Source organism: Rissa tridactyla, chromosome 1 (assembly GCF_028500815.1).
Source record: "Rissa tridactyla isolate bRisTri1 chromosome 1, bRisTri1.patW.cur.20221130, whole genome shotgun sequence".
Classification (NCBI taxonomy): Eukaryota; Metazoa; Chordata; class Aves; order Charadriiformes; family Laridae; genus Rissa; species Rissa tridactyla.
Window position 1 is genome coordinate 158726985 of NC_071466.1, and position 19539 is coordinate 158746523.

Consider the following 19539-nt stretch of genomic DNA (forward strand, 5'->3'; position numbering starts at 1 on the left):
CCGCCCGCAAGATGGCGGCGGGGGTGGCGAGGCCCGCCCCTGGTGGAAGGGTACCCAGCTGCGCGTGACGCAGTCGTGACGTAGGACCCGGAACGCTCAGGCCGCGGGGGGCAGCTGAGCCCCCCGCCCTTCCCAGTCCGCCTCCCCTCGGCGGCCCCAGCGGCAGCTCTCGGCCCGGCGCCGCCTCCCGCCGCCACCGACACCGGCGCTTCCCCCTCCCCGCGCCCCGCCCTCGCCGGCTGGGCCGGCCGGCCGCGCCCTCCCATTGGCCGCCGCCGCTCACGTGACGCGGGGCTGCCGGGCAGGTCGGTTGGGGCGCTGAGGCGCCGGGGGGGGAGGGGGCGCTGGGGGGCGGCCGGTGACAATAGCCCTCGGCGACGGCGGGAGGCTCCGCGCCCGGGCATGGAGGCCGAGGAGCTGGGCAGGTACCGGCGGGGCCCCGCCTATCAGCCGCGCTCGGGCCTGGCGTTGGGGATGGCCGTTGTCCTTCTCCTCCTCCATTTCAACCGCTCCCGGTGGCCGGGGGGAGCCGGGGCCGGGCTGTGGCGGGCCCCCTCCCCTCTTCCCCGAGCCCGCCCTAGACACAAAGCGGGGGGTGTGAGGGGAGCGCTCCCGGGTCGGGTGTGGTGGGCCCGGGGCCGTGGGGCGGCCCTGTGCGCCCGTGGGGGGGCGGTCGGCGGTCGGGCCGTGGGGCGCGATGCCGGGTGTGGGGTGCGGGGGGTGCGGAGGCCGTGGGAGAGCAGGGCTGCGTGGAAAAGGGGGCTGGCGCCCTGTTGGGAAGGGGCGTCGGGGTCCCTGGGGGCGGCAGCGGGGACGGGGCTCGCTGTGTGTTAAGAAACTCCGGGCGTGCAGCGGCGGCCTGTGTGCGTGGGTTTGGCAACGATCTCGCATTAGTTTTTGTTCCAGTGAACGTGTCTCTTTCTCTTCTCCCTTTTATTTTTCTTTCGTTTTTAGCATGAACTGAAGGAGGGGTTAAATCACTACCCTTTCCTCCTGGAACCGAAAATATTTATTTAAAGGTTCCATAATACATCAATACCAAAATGTTGTTTTTCTGAACCCCTGCAAGAAAAATTATCTAAAAAAATGTATATGAGGGTTAGAGGTGGGGGTAAAAGCTCTCTTTCATATCATTACTGTGTGGTTAGAGGACTTGTCCATGATACGGTGCAAATTGTTCTCTTTAAAGGGAATTTTATTCCCTTTATAAGAAGGAGACTTTACATACACATAAAATAAGAAAACATGTATTATAAGAAGATCTCTTGTTAGAGACTGTTCTTGGGTTAGATACTTGAACGTCTTTCGTACTTTGTTCTGCCCTATATAATTAAGCTTTTACTACATTATGAACTGGATCCTACATCTCAGTTGTTTTTCCTAACACAAATGTGAGGATCGGTTTTGTTCAGTAACTGCACGAGTATTTCATACAAAATGGAACTCTTCCAGCAGTGGGGGTTGAGATATTTAACTGTACTCTGAAAATCTCCCGTGACTTTGTTAGGCAACTTCCCCAAGAATCTGACAGACTTACGTTCAAATTTATTCTCCTCGGTTCGGGGCAGGTATCTGGTTCAGAATCAATGGCCCGATCACAACACTGTGGGCTGTTCTGGCATAAATCACGTTTACAGTGGGATTCTTAAATAAATATCCACTGCATAATAGAGAATGGTCCCTTCTTGTGAGATATTTCTGTATATCTAAAAATTATTTGGTGGTTTTATGAATAGCTCTGAGGTGATAAAATTATTTCCTGAAAATTTACTGTGCACAAAATCTTTTCTATGTATTTCTATGGCAGTAGAATCTATGGACACGAAGGTGGCTGCGTAGGTAGAAGGGAATGACAGTATGAGGGAGAAGTTTGTGTTGGGATGTGAGGGCTGTAGGTGACTAATAAATGTGTGGGGCAAAACGAGCTATATATGGAAAAACGTCTTTGTGCGTGGAAGGAGGCTGAATTCTGAGCGTGTATGAACACTTCTGTGTAGATTAAGTGCAATATTTGTGTTCGGATCCAGTGTGTGATGACTGGACAACATCTGCCACGCAATTTGTTAAAGCTGTTTAATAATCTGCATAGTAACTAATGCTGCTTGTATTCGTAATGCTTTGTAGCCCAGAATGATTCATCCATTCTGTATCATATCAGACAAAGTAACTGACGTAACATTGAGAAAATCTAAAACTTGTGAAACTTGAAGTCCAAAAAGTTTTAACTCGCTTGCGTTGTAAATTGTTGGGATGTTTGGTAAACTGTTTGCCTTGGGAAGCTGTGCTACAGAGTGTTTTTTCAAGGAAAAAAGAGAAAAGCTCTGCACTTCACTTATAAATGTTGTGATTCTTCCACATTATAGTAATCACAAGAGAACTGTACTGTTAACGTTTGGTTTAACATCCCCTGATACCAGGTAGGCAGACAGTTAGTTCAGTGGATTTGGATAATTTACTGCCTTGTTAATAGAGCGGTTGGAGAATGTAAGCGCAGTACACGCCAGCCTTGTGAAAGATTGATGTTTACAGTCTGTTTGGTACATCACTGAATTTCTAAATTGTTGACAAATTATGTCTCTTTTCTTTCTCCCTTTCTAAGATACTACGCATATCTTCAGCAGGCTCAAGCTTTTTACACGTTCCCGTTCCATCAGATGATGACTGCAGCACCCAGCATGGAAATCCTGACCGAGCAGCCGACTCTAGAGGGCGTTCCAGAGCCAAACATTGCCCAGGAGCCTCCAAAAGGTAGTTTGGCTGTGCTGAATCAGCTGAAACGGTAGTAGTCGATCGAGGGAAAAAAATTATTGGTCTTAAACTGCTTCTTCGGACCTGTTGGATTTCCTTTGCCTGATGCTTTCTGAGGAAGTATTGATTAATTGTCTGGTACAAAAAGTTACTTAAAGAATACAATTAAAAAGATAAGCAGTAAACCCAGGTGACAGCATTCACATTGTTCAGTCTCACAAAACTATCTTGTTGCAGGAAAAGCAGGTTTTTGTTTCAATAGATAAACGTATCATTTTCATGGTTTTTGATATTACGTTAGAGAAGTTTTCTTTTTTCAGTCTATGTTAAAAATATTTTTTTAACTTCTGCAAGAGAAGGACAGTATAATACTGTTTGTGTGAAATATTTTGCTTACATCATGGTTTAGTGTGTTGTAGTAATCACAAATAGTTAATTGCTTATATACACTAAGGATTGTTTGTTTTTAAAGAGGCCTATTTAAACAAATACAAAAAGTGCCTGTATGTCACACAAGTTTTGTACTTCATGCGCTTGTACGTTGCTTTTCTTTTCCCCCACTAGGATTTTATACGCTTAGGCTCTACACTAACCATGCCAAGAAAAATCCCTTGTTGTGTTGCTCTTACGCTTGCTCTTTACCACGTAAAAAAGGCAGTGATGTCTGCCGTGCTTAAATTCTGATTCTATAGCAAATATTCACACACTGCGTTTCATCTTGCTTTTAATATTTAGATGTAGGTCAGAGCTCTCTGTACCAAGGCAACCTATCAGCCAGTTCATGCAGTGACATTGCTTGTTTAAGTGCATCCTTTGATAAGCTTTTTTTTCCTTTTTTTTTTTTTTCTTAGTTGTAATGCATGGCCAGATGAAATCATAGGAAGAAAAACTCTCAGTTTAAAATAGTTGCAACTGCTCAATTAATTCACAGAATTATTCACGACAGTTAGGATGCATCTCAAGTGCTATATACTTAGGCTTCTTTTGCAGCTTTATTATTGGATAAGATGATGTCACCATGAGCATGCTGTTTGACTGCACTTTCAAGTATTTTTGGACAACCGTAATCTTCTGTTATGAAGCTGTTCCCTAATATTTTTGCAAGAATTGGAAGGTGACTAAAGCCTTCAAAGGCAGGGCTTGAAGTTTTACCAAATGTGTGTGAAATTCACAGGAGCACATGTGAAAGGGAAAGATGTGGAGTCCAGCTACCTGCTGTGATGAAAAAAGTTTTTTAGGGTGACTCTCTGAGAGGCTGCCCTGACATTGTTCATCTTTCATGACAGTGTCTGGTTGGTGGGTACCTGATCAGCATGAGAGTTAGGAGAACATTATCCTGCTTCATTTGAAGTACTCCACCTGCTCTGAGTTGCATGCATCTGTGGCATTTTGCCATCATGGGAAGAACCTCCTAATTCTTCAAGGGGTACGAGACAAAAGCTGCTTATGTGCCTCACCAAGTCTGCTCCCTTCTAGTCTCTTCTTCGTTGTAACTAGACTATAGCTCGAGTACTGTTACTTACAGCTTTCCTAAGCAGTTGCTCCATTGACGCGGTGGGAATTCCAGATGACTTTTATCCCCCTTTTTGTTTGCACACAGCTTTCTTACAAGAACAGCTTAAAAAATGTTTGTAGTCTTAGGGCAGTGCCCTGGTAGCAACTGTATTTATTTGTTATCTGTGGGAGAGTTTCATCTAGGAATTTTGAAAATAAGATGAAGTCTCAATTTTGAAGAAGTAGATTACTGTGGCTCTTTGCTGATTGCTGCTAAGTATGTTTTCATATTTATGTTTTCATGTTTTTCAAGTTGTGTTCTGCACCTTGACATTCTTAATGAACAAGGATAGAGAGCAATCTCTGGGTTGTCATGTCATGACCAGTATCTGTGCTAATTGAAGCTCTAAGCTTTAAGGGCCAGAAGATGAGGAAGTTTCAAATGAGTGAGCTGAGCAGTGACTGCTTTATGTTTGCATTTTGTAAACAAAAATTAGTGTTTGATGTCACTCATTCAAATGGAGATCCTCAAGGTCTCATACATTACCTTGCTATATGATGCACTGGACAGTTTTTATTCCGTAAACAAATTGTGAATAGCTTACGCAGTCTTTGTCTTCGGCTATGTCTTTGTGTTCCTGACAAGCTTATGGTTTTGTGTTCCTGTCAAGCTTATAACTTACCCTGTAGGTAATCGTTGAGACCTGTTGTTTTTGACGTGCTGTTCAGTTTCTTCAACACATTATGTAATCTGTAACAATCAAGTTTCTTATTTAGAAGCTGAAGTGTGAAGAGTAGACTAGAATTTACTGTCGCATTCCTTGGAACCTAAGCTTTGATGTTCTGGCATAACCTCCATCTAAACAACATAACCTAGCCATGAGCTTATTCTTGGTTTGTGTGCTAAGTCAGCATAGTTGCTTGTGAGTAGGGTGTGCGCCTATGGTACAGAGACACCCAAACTAGCTCCATGTTGAGCCTGGAAAACGGAGATTCATCTGATAATTGTTTAAATTAATGAATTTTAAACGTAAATTTATCTTCGATTTCTTTTTGTATCTGTACATTTAGCTCACTCTTTCCGAATGTCCATACTGCACTATTAGAAATGTACAAAAAGGGTATTTGCTGTGTTTCAGAAGTCAAAAAAGGAGGAAGGAAAAGAAAAGCCAAAGCAACTGAGCCAAAGCAACCCAAAAAGCCTGCTGCTAAAAAAGAAAAATCAGCCAAGTCAAAAGGCAAACAAGAAAAGATCACGGATACTTTTAAAGTCAAAAGAAAAGTGGACCGTTTTAATGGTGTGTCTGAAGCGGAACTTCTGACCAAGACTTTACCTGATATTTTAACCTTTGATCTGGACATTGTAATAGTAAGTAACTCACTGTTACAAGATTAGGTAGAAAAGTGAATAGTCTGTACTCACTGGTTATGATTTACATTCCTTCTGCTTACTTATCTATATTGCTTATATGGCAAGATCTTGCAAGATAAAGTATATAAACTGTTTCCTGTGTGTAGAGCTGCTTTGCATTTTCTGTTAAAAATCATAGTAACATAGTTCTAATTTCTGAGAAGTCTAAGGCTTATGTACAATACATAGTCATGAGAGACTGTTACTTGACACTTTATTTACCAGAAGCGCTACACCAGTGGCTGTAAAACACACTGTGAGCTGCTATTTTGACATTGCACAGCTAAATGAGACACTGCTATAAAATTGTCATTTTTTTAAAATAATGATGTAAGGTACAATTAACACAGGTTTTTTTATTGACAGTAACTTAGAATTGAATAAGCATCCTTACTGTAAATTAAATTCTTGACTAGCAAGCCATGTTCTCCTCTTTAAAATGGACTGGTATCTTTGTAGATTGGCATAAACCCTGGCTTGATGGCAGCTTACAAGGGACATCATTACCCTGGACCTGGAAACCATTTTTGTATGTTTTTATTTTCCTTTCTTCTTATAGAATTTGCAGAACTTTGTTAGAACTTGTAGCGTTTTAATTAAACTGGTTCGGTTTGGGGTTTTTTCCTTTTTTTTTTTTTTTTTTGGATGCAGAGATGGATTTTGCTTTTAACCATCCAAGAGTGATTTAAATCCCATAACTACTTCTGTGAAATACCTTACATAAAAAGGCATAAAAGAGGAATAATCAGTGACTTTCAGTGCAGATTCAGAACTGTCATGTAAACGCAGTATTATCAAATAACTTCTTGGTGTATTAGTATGCAACATAAGGAATAAAAATTAAATCTCTAGTACTTGAGTTATCAAGGATAAGTCAATCGGCATCAATTTCTGATAAAAAATAAAACTACACACATTTTCCCAGAAGTACATTTCAGCAAGCCCTCTTCTGTTTGCATTTATTGATTTCTCCTAAACAAGCTTTCTAACTGATGAAAAAGCAAAACCCATTGCCCTTTCCCAGCAGGCATATGCATCTAGCATACCTGATTCTCCAGACATTTTTTCGTAGGTATTTTTCCATTTTAACTAACATTTTTTTGCAGCACTTTCTCATAAAGAAAGATCATACCTGAACTCTGTTGAAATGCTCTGAGTACTGGGAGCCATTCCAGCTGTGGTAGCTGGGAGCTCCACGTGGGCTAATTTGCTGCCCTGTGATACTCCAGCCAAAATGCTTCTGGTGCCCAGCAGAGTTATAAATCAGGTTTGGGTGTTTCTCCAGTGTTCCACAGACCAGCCAGACCAATGGCTGCCTTTACCGAGAAGCAGACCAGATATGCGTGCTCTGACAAATCTTCCCAAATCATTAGGGGCTAGCTGTGGTTAATTTGTGCTTAAGAGATTGGCAGTGCACATCACCCAAACTGTACTTTTATATGCTAAATGTGAATGTAAGATGTCAACGGGTTCTGTCAGAGAGGCCCAGTGCAAGGAGAAGCAACGGCAAGGTTGTAAAAGAAATCTGACGCATTTTATTTGCCACATTCTTCCCACAAAATCCATATTGATCCCATTCACTCCCTGCTTAAGTGAATTGCAAAATCTAAAGCTTTGTATTGAACTTAGAATAAAAGACTGGTTTCCATACACATGATCATGGTGAGGAATTCCTGTTGTTCACTAGGGATTTTCTATCCTCTTGCAGTAGATAAAGTAATTTTTGCTATTTTAAATTTTTCTGGATAGGGCAATAGTCTTCCCAAATTAACTGATGCTCTGTTGATGTAGATTCTTCCTTTAGCATTCCAGTACTCTGATAGTCGAGGGAGGGGTTGGTTTTGTTTTAGTTTCCTTAGAAAAAAGGCAAATGCTTATCTTCCTGTTTCACAGGGAAGTGTCTGTTCATGTCTGGTCTAAGTAATGAACAGCTGAACCATATGGATGATCACACCTTGCCACATAAATATGGGATTGGGTTTACAAACATGGTTGAAAGGACAACACCTGGAAGCAAAGACCTCTCCAGGTAGGATAACAAGGGGGAATATCGTGCTTGTTCATGAATTAATAGTTGTGATTATAATTTTGAGTACTTTCTCTTTTAGCAAAGAGTTTCGGGAAGGAGGGCGAATTCTGATGCAGAAGTTACAAAAGTATAAACCTCGTATAGCAGCTTTCAATGGAAAATGTGAGAACTTTGATTTTTTAAATGAGTTTTTTCTGTCAGTAGCTTTTTTTTTTTTGTCTACTTATCCTAATTTCTTTTCATTTTAGGTATTTATGAAATTTTTAGTAAAGAAGTTTTTGGAATAAAAGTTAAGAACTTGGAATTTGGACTGCAGCCACACAAGGTGCCAGATACAGAAACTGTAAGTATTGATACTGAGAAACAAAAACAAGGCACTCCATTTTGGTTATTTCAAAACTAACAAAGTCTCAGGACTTGCACACACTTACAGCAACATCAGAGTTTGCCCAAAGTACAAGAGATGTGAAAGGCATTTAACTTAAATAAGGGGGAACAGTGCAATTTTCAGACACATTTTTAATGCAGCTTCTTCACACTTGCGGACTGTATTTGGGAAATGGTATATTATGGTTAGTAGGTTAGTGGACTATCTAAAATACGAATAAAGCATAGATGCTTTTATGATAATTGTAATCTAATTTCATCTGATTCTCTGTGTCCAGTTCCCTGTATTCAGTAATCTATATTACTGAATTTTGATACCAAACATGATGATGGTGCTAGTTGTGCCACAGTGGGGGAAGAAAAAACGGTAAAGTCTATCATGGTGTTATACACTGCAGCTACGGCATTGCTGGATCTGGCCATGGCCAGGTATTTCCATCAGACTCAGTCTTGTTAAGCTGCTTTGCAGCTTGAAACTAAATTGGACACTTAAGATATAACAAACAGCTTGATGCGGAGTGCATTAGTCATAGACATCTAGTGCTGGAAGATACCTCAAGAGACCGGCCATATATCATAAACAGGTTTGTTTAACCTGTTCTTATAAACAGGTTAAGGCAAAGACTGCCAGCACTACCTGCCAAGGTAGCTTATTCCAAAGTGTCATTACCTTGTCAGTTCAAAGTTTGGGTTGTTTTTATTTCTATCCCAAATTACCGATGCTGCAAGTTTAAGCTTGTTTTAAGCTGTCCTCTAAAGGTGAAGCGTTGCCATCAGAGCTTGAAGAACTGTTGGTGATAAAGTGCGTGCTTCTTAAGTAGCTCTTAAAAACTTTCACAGTAGCTGTATTTGTAAGAAAGATAAACAATTCTCTTTACTAGCACTTGTTCATAAATACTGCATGGTAATAAAAGTATTGGATACAGTTCCTTTTTCCTGAACTAACTTTGTGTCTTTAGTTAGGGCTGTTGGCAGAGACAGAGACTCTAAAGTTGCCTTCAAGCCACACCAACTCCTGGCAAGTGTGATGCAGCCACGCTTGGCCAAGAAGCCAGGCTAATTAACCTACGATGCCTCCCTCACTGGTTTGGGGTGTTTGCATGCTGTCACGTACTCCTCTGTGGACTTTCTGGCTCAGAGCTCCGCTTGCTCAGGGAGCTCTGGAGTCTGCTCAATTCTCTGGCATACGTTTGTAAATTGTACTTCTTGCAACACATACTGGTACTGCTTCTCCTGCAGCACATAAACAACTGGTGAAAATTGTCCTCGCTTCAGCGGCTGATAATTGGCCCCTCTCTTCAGGGCAAGACATCTAGCTGGCCAAGAAAAATGAAAGGCTCCTTTTATCCTTTTCCACAAACGCTTTTGGCATTAGTTGAAGTTTGTACAAAGGGTTAAAGCAGTGAGCTTAACTGTAAAGTTATTCTCGATGCACTAAATATTAATTCATAGTTCAGGGACCAGTAATACTCTTTTTCATGCTTTTTGTCTCAAGCTCTGCTACGTTATGCCATCATCCAGTGCAAGATGTGCTCAGTTTCCTCGTGCACAAGATAAAGTTCATTATTACATAAAGCTGAAAGACTTAAGGGATCAACTGAAAGGCATCGCACCAAACACGGAGGTGCAGGAGGTGCAGTACACATTTGACTTGCAACTTGCACAAGGTATAGTGGTTATTTTGTTAATCCTTCATTAAAATGTAGTGTACAACACAATTAGCAGTTTCCCAGGCAAAAAGAAATAAAGAATTTAAGTGGAGGAGGGAGATGTGCCATCTTCTGTGAATCATGTGGTGTAGAATTACAGATTCCACTCTCTAAAGTACACTTTTAATTATCTAAGGGGAGCAGGAATTATCTTGTAGAATGTCTGGCTGTTTTTTCAAGTGTTCTCTGATAAAAATGCTCTTTGATCATTTTTATTCTGAATATTAATACTTGAGGTCTCTTTCTGCAGAGGATGCTAAAAAGATGGCTGTCAAAGAAGAAAAGTACGATCCAGGTTATGAAGCAGCGTATGGAGGAGCTTACTGTGATCGTGCACCGTATGAAAGTGAACAGTGCAATTTCTCTCCAAACGGAAATGGTAGAGTGCGGTGCTTGGGGCATTCAGTCTGTAAACCATTACTTCTGAACAAATACTTAGTGGTATCAACTGCTTTTTAAAAACTGTATTTTATTATTTCTGTTTGTTTTAGCAGCAAGCAATCCACAGTACTGTGAGGGCCCGTCCTTTGGTGAAGTTCCTAATGGACAATGGATGACACAGTCCTTTGCAGACCAGATTCCAGAGTTCAATGCTGGTATGACACGGGAAGAAGAGGGAAGCAGTGCGTAAGAGCTGTTTCTTCTCGGCTATGCATACATGCTGCAGTTTTAATGCAGTGATCAAGATTGGTACCTCGGTTCTCCAACTGAAGCATTTGAATAGTATTTTATCTCCCCTAGTTATTTTATTATAGTCTAAAGTAAGTGTGTGGTAGGCTCTAATTGATGAACTAGATAATTTTAAGGAACTGTCCAAACTTTTTAAAAAAAAGTTAGCCCTTTTTTGTATATGAGTTTTATATTTAATGTATACCATTTCTTGCAGTTTTTGACAAATTGCTTTCTCATTCGTGAAGATTTCTTTGGGGTGTGAATTTTATTCCACAAATCCATAATGTAGTAGTAACAGCAGCAGTATACTTTTTACTGATGCCTCAATATTTGGATATCTCATAAGCCTTTTATAGCCAGGGGGGAAATGGGAAGTGTACCCTCATCTTACATGAAGTGGTGTTTTTAATCATGCACAGTTAAGCAAATTGTGCTTTTTAAGTCTGCCTTTTACCTTCTTAAAAAGTGCAGAAAGTTGCATTCTGCAGCTGTGAGTACTGAGTATTTTCTGGGCGGGAAGAGAGAGCTCTCTCTATTTAGTGATTGGACCATATTCAGGATTAAGGGAGTGGAGACATCATCTCAAGTCACAACACTGGGGAGGAAAATTTGTATCGCACAGGACAGGGCATAAATATTCTAGCTGAGCTGTCTTAGGGTAAGGTGTCCCTACCACTCCATCTCTTTCCCCTTTAAATCCCAACGTAAGGAACTGAAATTCCTTTAAAAAAAAAAATCAAAACAACGGTGGTTCTTGAATGCTGTGGCATTTAAACTCTCGGTCATTTCTGTGCGATTAATCCCTTCACCTGACCTTTAGCAGGAGACAATCCCTTTGAACGGATTACACTGCAGGGAATGGAATAACCACATTCCCTGTAAAAACCCTGTACAGCTACGTTGTTTACGTCAGGTACGATTAGCACAGGGTGAAAGAGGTTTGCAATTTCGCAGTTTTTAACATTGTTATCTTCAATCTGTAGGACCATAGAGGGTGTTCTCCTTATTCCTCTTACAAGTAAAAAAACCTAAATTCAATATAAGGGCAGCTGTTCCATGAATAAGAAGTCAGCTGTAGAAACTACAGCTCTCTTCTGAGGAACTTACTTAAATGCTACATAGTTTTGGCCAATATTAGTGACTGAGAAAGAAATGAGATTCTATGCTTGTGCCTAACCATCATCTTCTTTTCCTCTTTTATCAAGTGAAGAAGAGATGAAGTAAAAGCAATAAGTTGATCAAAACATTGAAGTTTTGATGATCTTATGACAGTAGGTGCTTTCAAGGTGCTACTTGAAAAACAGATACAAACAGTATCTCCGCAATCCACACTGGTCAGAGATTCCTGTACTGGTGTGTTTTATCCTTTCCTCACAGCCAGTGACAGTTGTCATGCATTGAGTGTAACTAGTTAAGAGTGTAGATTCTAATCCTGCTGTAACAGCTCTCACTGAGATCACACACTGTCAACCTGTTGTGAGGCAGGCATGATGTTTACAGTTTTCTTCCCAAATTATGTGGCTTAATTCTGAGCGTCTTAAATCAAGGAGGTGTGCATTATGATTCTGATTGTGTTTATTAGCTTCAGCATAAAGCTGTTCAGTATATTGTCAGAAAGGTATAGGACTTGTCTTGTATGTTATTTAAAGTGTACTGTATCATGTATTGCTGTTTACATGGACGTTTTCCTGCAGGTGCTCAAAGTATCTTGCATCAGGGATTTGTTACAATTCCATTTTATTTTTCAACAAAATTAGAAGCATGTAATTAGCACTGCTGAGTATGTAGCACAGTAGGATATAACTACTGTAAGGCTGTCCTGTTTGGGTGGAAGGGAAAGGTCTCGTCTTTAACGGAGTCACCTACTAGGGTATCTAGGTATAAAATACAGTTAAGTGTACAATGACCGTTTCACTAAATATTGCAATTCTATGTGTACTCCCTCAGAACTGGTGCTCTTTTCAATACAGTAATACAAAAGTTCTTAATCTGTCTTAAATCTATCAATGTTTCACAATAAAATCAGGAATTGTATTGCAGTGTCTTAGGATGTGCTTTTGCATCTTTCTAGCAGGGGTCTAAATGCACTACAGGATATGTAATAACACAAAAACACTGCAAAACACAGTCACCATGCAACAGAACTCTACTCATTAAAATGCTGTTTAAGTTTTCATTTCGGGCTGTTTAATGTGGGCTAGACAACTAAAGGCACCTTGTATGTAATACTGCAAGTATTTCCTGTGTAGATTTTTCTACCAGCAGACATTGGAGTCTTATTTATAAAGATCTTACATTAAAACACACTTGTCTGGCACTGAATTTCACCTCTCTAAACATTTAATGAAAATACTTCGTTGTCAAATAAACTTGTTTCCTGACCGTAAATGAAAGTCAAGATGATCTGAACTGTTTAACTGTCATTCTGGGCTCCCTCTCCAGCCATGAGCACACAAAACTGATGGTCATTTATTCATATATTTAACAAATACTTAGTTTTCTAAAATCAGTTAATTATACAACGTGTTGCATCTCAAACTATTACATACCACAGAACATAGCGTATGGATGCATTTAAGTGGTTTCAGTATCAGCTATCAGGACGAGTTAATTTGAACTTCCCTGAAGGGTCAGGAATAAACCAGTTTTCCCAGAGATCAGTGTGAACACTGGGATAGTCCCAAGGTTTGTATCTCCCATTCCAATGAAGTAGTTTAGCTTCTTGAAGAAAATGCTCTGAGTAACGGGTATCGGGACTCCAACCTGCAGGGGCAGAGTAAAAAAAAAAAAATTAATCCAAAAAATTAATCCAGTTTTTAATAGTGGAGGACACTATGGAGTGAGGTAAACTGAGTTATTTTCTTAAGAAGTCTGATCAGTACCATTTCACCTGTTAATAGACAACTAGTTGGATGACAGAGTAGCTTTTTTTCAGCTTCATGCCTCTAATACTGCATCAGCAAAAAATCTCAGCAAGTTTCTTCTCAACACTTTTAACATCTTCGCATAGCTGGGGTTAAAAAAAAATTCCTTTTACTATTCATTTTACTGTACCAGCTAAGCCATTATCTTTTTCCCAGGATAATTCACTATTACAAGGTGAAAGGTAACTACATCCTGCAGAATGTTGAATACACAAACACTGCCAGACATCCCATCTTCTTCTACTGTGTCTACTAAAAGAGCATCTGATTTTGTTCAGTCTCTTGCTGTATTCAGATCTTTTACATATTCTTTCCATAGTTCATGACAACATAACTTATCTGGTCTTCAAACATGTAACTTTGTCCTTTGTATTTGGGTTTTTTTTTCCTTTTTTTTATCCAATTTAATGACTATTAGGGTTTCAGGCTTTTTGCGGGGGTGCAATTACTTTGTTTACTTGACCTGTTAAGGTATTTTCATAATCATACCTGTGGGGAACCCCCACGTTCTGCCCTACCCTGAAGAGAGCAGGACTAATGAGTGTTGGGGGAAGCAGGGATTACAGGCTGTGCATCTCAGTTACAAAGTAACGCATTGAGGTAAAGCAACATAAGGTCCTGTATTGGAATTTTACAAACCGCTCTCTTTATTTAGTTCCAACTGTGCATGGTGGGAAGTTAAACTTACCAAGATGCCTTATGTGCCACATCGGATTAATAGCGGAATACTTTCCATGAAACACAATCAGCATTGGAGAAGTTGCCACACCACCCCCAAGGGTGCTGCTGTAGAGGTTTTCCCTGCAAAAGGAAAAAAGAAAACATTCAAAACTTCAATCAAAGAATCTTTAGTACAAAAGGCAGAAGATTAACATAAGTATTCTGGAAAAATTCAAAATCGTTTTGTACAGACCAGTTTTCAGCATACTCCTTCCTAATGCTGTTAATTGCTTGTATTTGCAACTCTGATTCCTGTTGAGGGAATCGTTGCTACCAAGCAAAATGGGAGTCAAACCCAACATGAAGCCAAATAACTCTATATACTTCATATAGCCTGCAAGGCTGACAAAGTTTACAGTAGAAAAAAAAGCTGTTAACGTTAAGGAATCAAACATATTTTAGCCTGGTTTCTTAAGAAAATGTACATGTTTCCATGTATTTCATTCCCTTTTTCTTCCCCTTTCGCCCCTCCCCCAGTTTTTAGACCCATACATTAATTTCGGATTTTGTCAAAGTCTAGTTAGTATAAACTGACATCTAAAGAATATCAATTTCCTATAAATTTTTTGATAAATCTAGGGCTAGATGAAGCCAAATCACTGTAAGAAGGGGCATCAGGAGGTAGCAGCCGAATATCTGACCACAGCGTGCGTCAGGCCTGGACAACCGGTCAGCACGTGGGCAAAGCCATCCCAGCTACGGGACACTGTGCCACCTGACTGCCCAACAAGGAGGAAACCTGGGAAGTACCAAGATGCTTAGAGGCCACAGAACAAAAAAATAAAAAATAATAACCTTCCTCCAAAACTGGGTTTCAACTGCTAAGCAATTTATTTCACTGTCATTTCAAAATCCAGCTAAAAGGAACATGAATGTGTTATGAAGGTATAAAATCAACTTCATAGATAAAATCTGCAGTAATATTAACGGACTTTTTTCAACCTCTTAAAAAGCCCAGCAATAGCTTGTTGGGATATGTTGCATAAACAGAGTAAGAGAAAGACATTTGGCTTTTCATTCATTCACATGCTTGTCATTTGTGTCTCTCCTCTGTTCCTTTCTGAAACTGACAAGTAATGGACATAGTCCAATAGCAACAAACTATTCAGTTTCAGTTTAGCCTTGCTAAATTTAAATTTAACCCTTTGCAGAGGAAGAAAGTAATGTCAAGTTTGCAAATACAGGTTAACAGTGAACTACCAAAAAAATTAACAGTGATTGTTTTACTATGTCGTGACTTATTCACAGTCAATGCCAAAAAAATATCTTTCATGTCAAATTTTGTTCATCTATAAAAGAAGTGTTTTCTATTGGCATTTAAGAAATATGGTGTCCAAGTACAGTTTGGCTGACATTGCAACAGGAGAGACCCCACACAAACAAGGAAACATTCCTCCCCCTTTAAGCCAGCCTCAGAAAGGGAAGATCGTAAGTGACTTGATCCCAAGTGAGGTTGGTCACCCAAAACAAGAACCATGTGTTCTCAGTGTCCCTCAGGATTAAGTGTGCTTTGTGATTAAACATGAGACTAAATTTTCAGATGGTCATTTCCTGGTACAAAATTGATCAGATTTAAGCAGATGGAATTTCTGGAACATGAGTTACTTCACTTGATGAGATCTCAAAGAAAGACTGCTTGGAGTTAAAAAAACTTCTAAGAGCTTTTAAACAGAGAATAAAACTGTAAAATGAGTGTTAAAAGTAAAGTGCAAAGCTAGATTTCCACACATACTCTACATTTCTTTGCATCCACTTTTCCAATTGCTTTGTAATCCGTTGATGTTTCCATTCAGTCATGTTAGCAACAATTACTCCAGGATTAAAGGAGCAGGTGCTGGGGCTGATGCCAAGATCTCTAATTGCTTGCTTTCTGTAGTCCAGGAATCCCATGTACGTGTTCTAAGAAATAAATAAATAAATAAAAAGTAGCTTTATCACCTATAAATCTCTATAAAGGTAACAGTAAATGCATCTGTCTACCACTCACATGGAGACTAAATATGTGCTCCCAAAGCTGAGTTTCTAGAGATGGTTACCTGTCTTGATTTCTGTATGACACAAGGCTGAAAGGCAGGATACTTCCAGCTACTGAATTACTTTTTCCACAGTATCATTCCATGTGAGTTTGATAAGGCTTTTCCCTCACCACGTGTTTGTCTTTCTGTAACTCAGTCTAAATGATATAGCATCACACTTGTACAGCTCTAATGCTAGAAATGATATAGCATCACACTTGTACAGCTCTAATGCTAGAGGGACTTACTGACAGCTCTGGGAAACTCAGCTCAGGAGTTAGCCTTTAAACCTGTTTTCCTAAGTTTTGTTCCCATTTTGACTACTACAAATCATAATATTCTTTCTCCATTATATTTTCCATTAAGTGCTCATGATCTGCTGATAGCAAAATACCAAACAATTTAGTAGAATCCAAAGAGCAATAGAGATTTAAATTACAGAAAACAACTCTGCGTAACACCATATCATTATAGAGTTACTACAAAAATTAGTTCTTAATTACATGTAAAACTATTACAAAACTACTGCAAAAATAAAAATATAATTTTCACTTCAGGGAAGACATATAAAATCACCTTACATTTGTGGGTAAATACATTTCTCATTAGAATTCCAAAATGGCATCTTACCTGCATCCCTACACTTCTAACCATTTCATGTGTAGAAGGCAGATCACAATCATCTGAAAAAGCTGCAGCATGTCCAGGAGCTAACTTAGTATCATAGAGTTCTTGGATGTCACCTGATTACAGAAAGATCAAAAGCATGAGGAACTCCGCTTCACTGCTACAGAGTTGATAAGATAACTTCTGTTCTCATACGTTACTTACAAACCTACCAGTTTTAGGGCATAGCCCAGATATTAACGAAGGCTGATTTTGTAATATGGAACAATTTTCAAATTTGAGTCCTCCGCTTGGATGTCTAAGGTCTATCTTAAGATATTATCATCAATTTTCAACACGTCCATAGTCTGGTCTGAATGTCCAAAATCAGCTACAGCAGAAGCCAACTACACCGTTAAGAAGCCTGGTTATAAAGTTCTGCATTCATAGAGCTTGCCTTTGGGATAGGGAGGGCACAGGCAATTTTTCTGAGCCTCTTCAAGTCCCACAGAAGTGCTACTTCAATCTCTTGCACAGATCATTTTTTTCCTAGTGCTACTGCATTTATACCTCCCAGTAAGATACCTGGATTCCCAGCACCGGCCAGTTGAAATGTGCCTGTCACACTTGACCGTTCCCTGCTGGCTTCACAGACCACCCAACTCCTTCCTGGTGGAGGGAAATAACGTAACGCTTGGCATCTCACTCATCACCTTTAATCAGCAGGTACCCATGATGTGGCAGAAGAGTTTCAGGGCAGGTGGGAAGCACAGCGCTGCCACAGCAATTGAATGAGTCTGCATCCAAACCCCCTACAGCTACCAGCTTTGCTGCTGGCCATGGGTTGGTCACAGGAAAGATGAACTATCTTGGCAGGCCACATATGGCCCAGCAGCCTGACGTGACTCATTAAAAGACTAGTAACTGAAAATACTCCCCATACTGCAAACAGTGGAACTACTATTTCTGAAATAAGCAGAGATTATTTCTTTGTCTGAAGTCATCAGCTGGTTGGAAAACTTGGTTTAGGACTCATGTCCCACCAAGAAATAGAATTTGAATCAATAGGACACTTAATTGTTGAAGATCAACATGCCTTGCCAAGTATTTTCTCCTGATTCTAAATAGCTTCTGCTTTTCAAGAGAAAAGCAGAAAAATTAAAAAAAAAAACCACGACCAAAAAAAACCAACCCAAAAAAACCCAAACAAACAAACAAACCAAAAAAAACCCAAACCAAACCATTCTGGGCTGACACTCCAAATTCAGTATGTTTCATTTTTACTGCTTTGCAGAAAGCAAGGACAAACAAATAAATGATCCCAAAGTTAAACACAGAAAACCCCATTTACTCCTTATACTCTAAGAAGCCTCACTCACTCCCGTTGCAGAGACAATCTGACAGAGAGCACAGTCTCACATTACAGCTGAGACATGGGGAGCAGCTGCCAGAAAAGGCTCCCTCCCTCCACCACACTCCCACATGTCCATCTTTATTCCCTTCTTCTGGGCGCTATCGTTGCGTGGCCCAAGGGTGAGCAAGATAGTCTGGCTGAAGCAAAGGAAAAAAAATTTTAAAAAAGGTTGGTTTTTCGTTATTTTTTTGTACCACTAGTCTTCTGCCAGGTCAACCAGCTGAATCAGCTTATTCTGCAGCTGCAGAACTGTAGATATGACACAAGTAACAAGAGCTGCCTGAGGACAGGAGAGGCCACTTCCGTCAGCAGCAGCCTACCATGAGCTGTAACGTGAAACTGCACCTATACCCTGCGGCTCCAGAAACACGATCATCTGACATAAACTGACACCTCTAATGAAAGAGAAAGCCCTACCTCTCTTCTCCTAGCCACTCTGCCTTGAGTCCTACCAGGGAACTAATTTAGGCTGAAAGTAATCACATTTCACAGAATCGTTGGAAGGGACCTTATGAGGTCATCTAGTCCAACCCCCCTGCTAAAGCTGGTTCATCTAAGGCAAGGTGCACAGGATTGCATCCAGGCGGGTTTTGAATATCTCCAGAGATGACTCTACAACCTCTCTGGGCAGCCTGCTCCAGTGCTCTGTCACCCTCAAAGTAAAGTAGTTTCTCCTCATGTTGAGATGGAATTTCCTGTGTTCCAGTTTGTGCCCGTTGCCCCTTGTCCTGTCGCTGGGCACCACTGAAAAGAGTCTGGCCCCGTCCTCTCGACACCCGCCCTTTAGATATTTATAAGCATTGGTGACTTTCCCTCTCAGTCTTCTCTTCTCCAGGCTGAACAGACCCAGGTGTCTCAGCCTTTCCCCGTCAGAGAGATGCTCCAGTCCCCTGATCATCTTCATACCCTCTGCTGGACTCTCTCCAGTAGTTCCTTGTCTGGTGAACACCTGCACAGGTGCAAGGAGGAGGGATGCAGGGGAAGTGGTGGGCTCAGCTTAAAGTGCTCATGAAACTGGAGTGTAAATGAAGACTTTAAGAATCTTTCAAAGAGTTAAACATTGCTGTTGCCTCTTGATGACAGACAGAACAACAAAACCAAGAAGCAGAGACGACTGGAAACACACATGTTGAAGAAACTGTGATACGAAGTCTATTGCAAATTAAAATGAGACAGGCAAAGCAGATGAATCATATTTTATAAAGCAGCTAATAGTGGCCCCTTTAAGTGCGGATGTTCTGAAATCTGCCACTAAAGAGACAAAACTATAAAAAGATGCAGAGAAGCAGTGGAAAATAAAATTATACTTTTGTCATATGTAAATTCACTGATCTTAATGTTTTACAGCAAACATTAACCTAGACCAAAGAATTTATTATAGTTATACTCAGTCCTTTCCAAAGGAAATTT

General features: G+C 40.5%; 2 protein-coding genes across 9 annotated transcripts in view; one reads left to right on the forward strand and one right to left on the reverse strand.

Annotated features, from left to right (window-relative positions):
* TDG (thymine DNA glycosylase) lies at positions 1-15832 on the forward strand. Of its 7 annotated transcripts, XM_054192230.1 has the most exons (12): positions 2612-2748; positions 4035-4174; positions 4556-4688; positions 5382-5611; positions 6113-6182; positions 7547-7682; positions 7762-7844; positions 7931-8025; positions 9565-9736; positions 10029-10157; positions 10270-10374; positions 14030-14163. In XM_054192230.1, the coding sequence occupies exons 3-12, from the start codon at positions 4670-4672 to the stop codon at positions 14110-14112; spliced, it is 1122 nt and encodes a 373-aa protein (XP_054048205.1). In that variant the 5' UTR covers positions 2612-2748; positions 4035-4174; positions 4556-4669; the 3' UTR covers positions 14113-14163. The 7 variants fall into 7 exon arrangements, with proteins under 7 accessions (XP_054048199.1, XP_054048190.1, XP_054048156.1 ...); XM_054192224.1 differs by lacking the exons at positions 4035-4174; positions 4556-4688 and adding an exon at positions 1-305 and having other exon boundaries at positions 2600-2748; XM_054192215.1 differs by lacking the exons at positions 4035-4174; positions 4556-4688; positions 14030-14163 and adding exons at positions 320-425; positions 14674-15832 and having other exon boundaries at positions 2600-2748.
* GLT8D2 (glycosyltransferase 8 domain containing 2) overlaps positions 12981-19539 on the reverse strand; it is an 18937-nt gene continuing 12378 nt past the window's right edge. Inside the window, exons 7-11 of one of the 2 annotated variants that reach the window (XM_054192240.1) lie at positions 17301-17384; positions 16740-16852; positions 15827-15993; positions 14063-14175; positions 12981-13213 (exon numbers count right to left, since the gene is read on the reverse strand). In XM_054192240.1, coding sequence (XP_054048215.1) covers positions 13041-13213; positions 14063-14175; positions 15827-15993; positions 16740-16852; positions 17301-17384 — 650 coding nt within the window. In that variant the 3' untranslated portion in view covers positions 12981-13040. The remainder of the gene's footprint in view (positions 13214-14062; positions 14176-15826; positions 15994-16739; positions 16853-17300; positions 17385-19539) is intronic. The other variant, XM_054192249.1, reaches the window with a different exon arrangement.

Excerpts from the sequence above, each read along its gene's own strand:
- TDG (XM_054192181.1), top strand. The coding sequence starts at position 403 with ATGGAGGCCGAGGAGCTGGGCAG. Across the intron at positions 6,183-7,546 it reads TGGACCTGGAAACCATTTTT|GGAAGTGTCTGTTCATGTCT; the intron begins GTATGTTTTTAT and ends CCTGTTTCACAG. Across the intron at positions 8,026-9,564 it reads AGGTGCCAGATACAGAAACT|CTCTGCTACGTTATGCCATC; the intron begins GTAAGTATTGAT and ends TTTTGTCTCAAG.